At 25.2% G+C, this 6000-nt stretch overlaps 1 protein-coding gene across 1 annotated transcript in view; it reads left to right on the top strand.

Annotated features, from left to right (window-relative positions):
* Positions 1-6000, top strand: part of LOC100208099 (vacuolar protein sorting-associated protein 53 homolog) — a 35571-nt gene that overhangs the window by 6787 nt on the left and 22784 nt on the right. The window contains exons 8-9 of the mRNA XM_065807283.1: positions 3254-3324; positions 3577-3649. Of these exons, the coding sequence (XP_065663355.1) occupies positions 3254-3324; positions 3577-3649 (144 nt within the window). The remainder of the gene's footprint in view (positions 1-3253; positions 3325-3576; positions 3650-6000) is intronic.

Raw genomic sequence — 6000 nt, 5'->3', positions numbered from 1 at the left:
GACCATGAACAATCTTATCAAAGATGCTGTTGAGTATCCTGGTTTTTTCAACAAAAATTTCCAAATTTACCCTCTACATGTACAGAATGTAAATGTAGAGGGTAAATTTGGACTTTATGGTTCTGGAAATCACAACTATCATCATTAGTTTTCTAATTCTGAAACAAATTATATTTGTTCTTTTTGGTGTCCCCAAATTAAAGTTTTAAAAAAACCAAGTTATATGGACTAATCCTATCCCATTAATTTTGGCAGGCCTGTTGCTTTAGTCAAGGCAAAAGAAACTAGGAAATTGTAAAAGTATTATAAACCAACTCTGAGTCAACTGTCTAAAAATGAAATTCAGTCTATTCTTTAAGAAAGTTGTTTACAAATATTTATTAAAACAGAGAGAAGTATGATTGCTAGTAAAAATGGTAGATTTATTAGTAAGTGATTCTGGAGCTTTTTGCCACTACTGCAATTGTTTCAGAAGTGATGCCAATAACCAATAATTTTTTACATGGGTTCACCATTGGTAAAAACTTTTAAATCAGGAAAAAGTTGTAAGGTAAGACACATGTCATTGTAAATAAATACACATGGCTTATAATAAGAACACATCCAATAAAATAAAAAAAAGCCAATAAAAAAAGATTTTTGCATGTAGAACATGTGTAAAACTTAGACATACCACAAAAGAGTGTAAAATAGATGTGAACAATGTCCTTAGTGAGGCAAAAATGATCATTGAAGAATGTTTTCTGTGATAATATAAATTCAATAAGACTTATATCTATGTATATTTGTATTTGATATAAAACTACTTTGAACTCAAATATTTGGAACATGATATAATATCATTTTCCAAAAATTATACAACCCATATATTAGTCATAATTATAGTAAATTAGCAATTATCATTATATTAGTCATGCCACATGCTAGAATCATGCAAGTGGACCTTAATGCAACTTAGCCAGGAGTTTGTTGGTCACAGGGATCGTGGCGCTATTTATTTAATGGGGCAGGGAGCGGCAGCAGACAAATTTTAAAAATATATATATTTTTTAATTTATACTTAATAGTTAGTTTAAAAAATTTAGAAAAAGTGGGGCATGACTCTTGGTGCCCCTCCCCCACTGTTGCCCCATTCCCTAGGTCAGAGTGCACACACGTAAAATTTAACAGCAGAATCAGATACTTTGACCCAAAAAAGTGATATACTAAAATTTTTACATTTACCCTGACTTCTTACAACATTGAAGTTGTAAGAAGTCAGGGTAAATCTGCATGAATAAAATGATGTTATTTGCCAATAAAATGGTTACTGTGGAAATCATTTCACCCTAAAAACAGTGTATATGTGTGACTATTTAGGGGCAGATGCATAGTTTTTTCATATTTGAGTTAAGTAACTTTCAGGTAGGTTCTAAACTCCAACCTTTTGTATATTCATAGTTATGTTATATAAAGACGTTTTCCGAAAAATTGCACTGTTTAGAACCTGGGAACTAAAAATACCTAACAACTACCCTTTTGTGAGGGGAATTGGTTTTTAGAGATATAAATTCTAATATCCTAAATTAGGTGGAAACATCTTCAAGGTTTTACAATTTTACTGAAAAATAATATTTTGTTTAGAAATTTACCTAATTTACAGTCCCCTCGTTTTGAGGTTTGTGAACTTTAATTAGTTATATCTTTTGAATGCCAGATGATTTTTTGATGAGATTTCAACAAAAAAAAAAATATATATATATATATTTTAATATATATATATATATATATATATATATATATATATATATATATATATATATATATATATATATATATATATATATATATATATATATATATATATATATATATATATTTATATATATATATATATATAATTTCAGTCTTATTAAAGGAGGTTTTTTTTTTTTTCAGAAAAAGCAATTCCCCTTACATTTGGACAGGTGATACTTACTTTTTAGGGCAATTTTTGGCAAAACATTCTTTAAAGACATAAGTATGAGCATACACAAGTTTGGAGTTCAGTACTTACCTAAAAGTTATTTTACCTTCAAAATATTTTAACTTCAAAATATCCTGGATCCACCCCTGCTATTTGCAAAAGTAAAGAACTTTTTTTTAAAAGACTTGATTTTACTAGGATTGAAAGTCAAAGCAAATAAAAGATATCTTTGTAAAATGCAGGCAATATTAATAATTATTAAAGACTATTAATTAAATTATAATAATATGCAAAAGTAGTTGCAAACTTATTCTATCATTTTTTTGAAAGTTTACCAAAAGTTTATTTATAATTAAATGTCATAATTATTTATAATTAAAAATACATTTAAAATAATGATTAAATTGGACTTTAGATGGTAAAATATATTTATTTTATTATTTGCATTTTTAATTACTTACTAAGTTTCTGTGAAGTTAACAGTATATATATATATATATATATATATATATATATATATATATATATATATATATATATATATATATATATATATATATATTTATATATATATATATTGGATATAAAATAAAAGAGTGATAATGCTGTTACAAACAATGATATTTAAGTGACTGCTACATCTAAAAGGGCTATGTAGTAGAAATACTAGGTGTGCATCTCACATGACCAGTATGTCACATGATCGGTATGTGTACTTTATTTATGATAACTTAAATAATAAAATATAATAATTGAAAATTTGAGTTTTGGTCAAATAATTCCCCCAAATAGACCATCTGTGCATTGCATAAAACTTATATAAGCATATTAAATCCTATTGAAATTGTGATAAAATAGCTGTTAAAAAATGCATGTTTAAATTGTTTTAAGCGTGTTCTGTAAAAAGTATTAAGTATTGTAAGTTTTGTATGATTTGTTCATAAGGTTCTGAGCAAATCATACAATTATTAAGCCTCTGTCTCTCTTGTATGGTTGCCTCTCTTTTTCTTTTCTGAGAGTGAAGTGAAAATAAGTAATGTTTGATGCATCCTATCGTATAACAATAATAATAATATTAATAAACATTTATATAGTATTTAAATTAACAAAATGATTAGTATTAATCTTGCAGAATTTAATTTTTTGATTGTTATTACTTTAATAATTTTTTGGGCTTTTTTTAGTTGTTTTTTTCAGTTTTATTTTAGTTTTTATTTCAGTTTTTTATTTTCAGTTTTTTTCAGTTTTATTTTAGTTTTTATTAAAATATCATTTACTCATTGTAATTATTTATTAAAAATGTTCAAGCCTCCAACTGGACCAAATTCGTTGTTAGCAGATTCGTGTAAAGTTGTCAGTATTCTTGATCCAAGAATTAAGTATAACTTTTTGTTTTCATTTTTAAGTATATTTTATTACTCAGAGTTCAGGCCCATAAGCAGTTTCATCTAAACCCAGTTGCAATTTTTTTTTAATCATTTTTTTTAATTTGTTTATTGCTTTTGTCAATCATTATTTTAAATAAATTAAAAAAAAATTTTATTACAATTTTTATTATTGAACCTAATTTTTTGTTAATTTTTGTTTGATGTTGAATTTAAATTTTTTTATCTTTTTATTTCATTTTACAGAGAAGAGCTTCTAATGTGGTTTGTAAAACTTCAACTATCTGATTATTTGAATGTATTCAATGAAAATTTTGATGTAGGGTAGATGTTTGTTTTTAATTCGTAATATTTGTTTTAAAGTTTCAAAAGTTGCATTATTTAATTCAATTTAAAAATAATACAACAATGCTAGAGAAAATGTCACACTTATTTTTTGTTGTTATTCAAGATAAGTTTTATAATTAACAACATCATTTCAAGGTTGCTGCAGTAATATATTCAGTTTTATTTCAGTTATTTGTTACTGATTATTGTTCTAATAACTTTTTATAATAATATATTTCAGTAAGTAGTTTGTTCCAGATGGTTGGTAAGGACCAGACTGCTATGGGCAGCATGTAAATGAGTACAAATTGCCGCATGTTCTACTTTGTAGAATTTGCATTTTGAAGAAAAGATTAGGAGAAGACAATTCTGAAATCTCTTCAACCATTTCATATCTTGGGATTTACTTAAATTTCCTTAACTTAAATTTCTTCATTATTTGTTTAAAAGTTTTTGCAATTTGAATGATTTTTTATAATTTAAATAATATTATTTAATTAAATTATTATAATTTAAATAATATTATTTATTATCTTTTTAATTTTATTTTTAAAATTGTAAATTATTTTGCTAATTTTGCTTAGGCGTTTGATACAGCACTACATGTTGCATTGATAAAAATGATATGGTGTTAGTAACATTACGTTGTTGGTAATATCTTAAAATGGGTAGATTTTTTAAATTGTAAAAGTGTATAGGACAAGAAGTTGATAAAGTTAAAAAGGTTCAACTTAAACCTACTAGACTACTGATGAGAAAAATACTTACATCTTACTTAAATTTACTCACATCAAATTGCTTTTCCAATGTGAAGCTCTTTTTTAGATTTTTCTAGGAACAAAAATTTAGTTAAATTTGATTGTACTGTTACAATTAAACATTTTTCGCATATAGAGAATTTATTTTGCTATGTTATTTGTACACTTTTGCCATATTTAGGTTCAGATTTTTCAAAAATGTTTTATAAGATGTTTTATAAAATGTTTTATAAAATGCTTTGATATACTTTATAAGATGTTTTGAAAGGTCTATGCTTTGCCGAAAAAATACTTTAAACTTTAAGATCCAATTAAATAAAAAGATCTTATAATGCATTAATATTTTTGCTGTACAATGCAACCTTGCATTTCAGATCAGTTTGTTAAGACCTTCTTTAGGTTCTTCTAAATATTAAGCAATAGACAAATTGCTTTAATATGGAACAACAATATATCAAAATTTTGTTGATATTTAGTGGTATTTATAAACCAACCATAGATGTTAACAATAATTTTAATAGTATCATTACATTAAACTTTAAATTTATCAAATTCGATATGGTGCTCAGAGGATGTTGTAATAAGAATATATTGCATTCTCTTATTCTCTTAACCTCTACATCTGTGTTATTTCAGAAATAATTTCAGAGTTTTCAAGTGCTCTTATTGCAGTATTTGCATCACTACTGCTACCAAAATCTACTTAATATTTCTCTGAAATTTGATTGAATTAATTGAATAATTTCTTTACCTTAACAAAAAGCTTTCCTTTTATAGTTCTGGCTTATTTTATTTTGGTTTTTTTATATCTTAAATGCAATTGCAATCCCATATGATCCCATCAAAAAATGGAAATAATTAGTTTAAAGGCTTAATTATTTTCAGCTTTTTGCTGAGGTTTTGATAAAATAAACACTTTCCAGGTAACACCTTAGCTTTTCATTCTCCAAGCATCTGAGGTATGTGCAAGGCTGTATCTCCAAGGCTGGAGTATATTAAGGATATATTTATATATATTTTCTCAACATTTGGTATTGCATCTCTTTTTTTTTTTTTTTAGAGCATGTGCTCTAATTTTATTGTTGTAGTAATCAGAAGTTTATACCAATTTCATTGTTGTGGAAATCTCATATCAAATGAGAAGTACTAACTACTTTACGACAAAGCAGTTGAAATAACTAGATACTTGAAAATTGATTGCAAATAAGTCAACAGTAAAGATAAACCTTACTAAATTTTCAAAATGTTATGGTCATAGTTTTAATATTGTGAGATTTACAATTGAAATATTTGATATTAAAAATATATTTACATATTACTTGTTTAACTTTTTTAAGACTATCAAAAAGCGGTTCCCTTTTAATAAATTTTATCTTTTTTAAATTTAAAGTTTAAAAAAGATAAAATTTATACTTCTTTTTTTCTGACTTTTTGCAACTTTTAACTTAATCTGCTTCACTGTGCATTGGTCAAATCTAGGCACTAGTTCTTCTTATAAACCTTTATTTTGAACACTTTTCTATAATTCTTTTGTATAATTCTTTTGATTGATGGTTCAGAGATCATTGTTTCACTCAATATTTGT

The sequence above is a fragment of the Hydra vulgaris genome, chromosome 10 (assembly GCF_038396675.1).
Source record: "Hydra vulgaris chromosome 10, alternate assembly HydraT2T_AEP".
NCBI classification, from domain to species: Eukaryota; Metazoa; Cnidaria; class Hydrozoa; order Anthoathecata; family Hydridae; genus Hydra; species Hydra vulgaris.
This window is presented reverse-complemented; position numbering and strand designations above follow the sequence as displayed.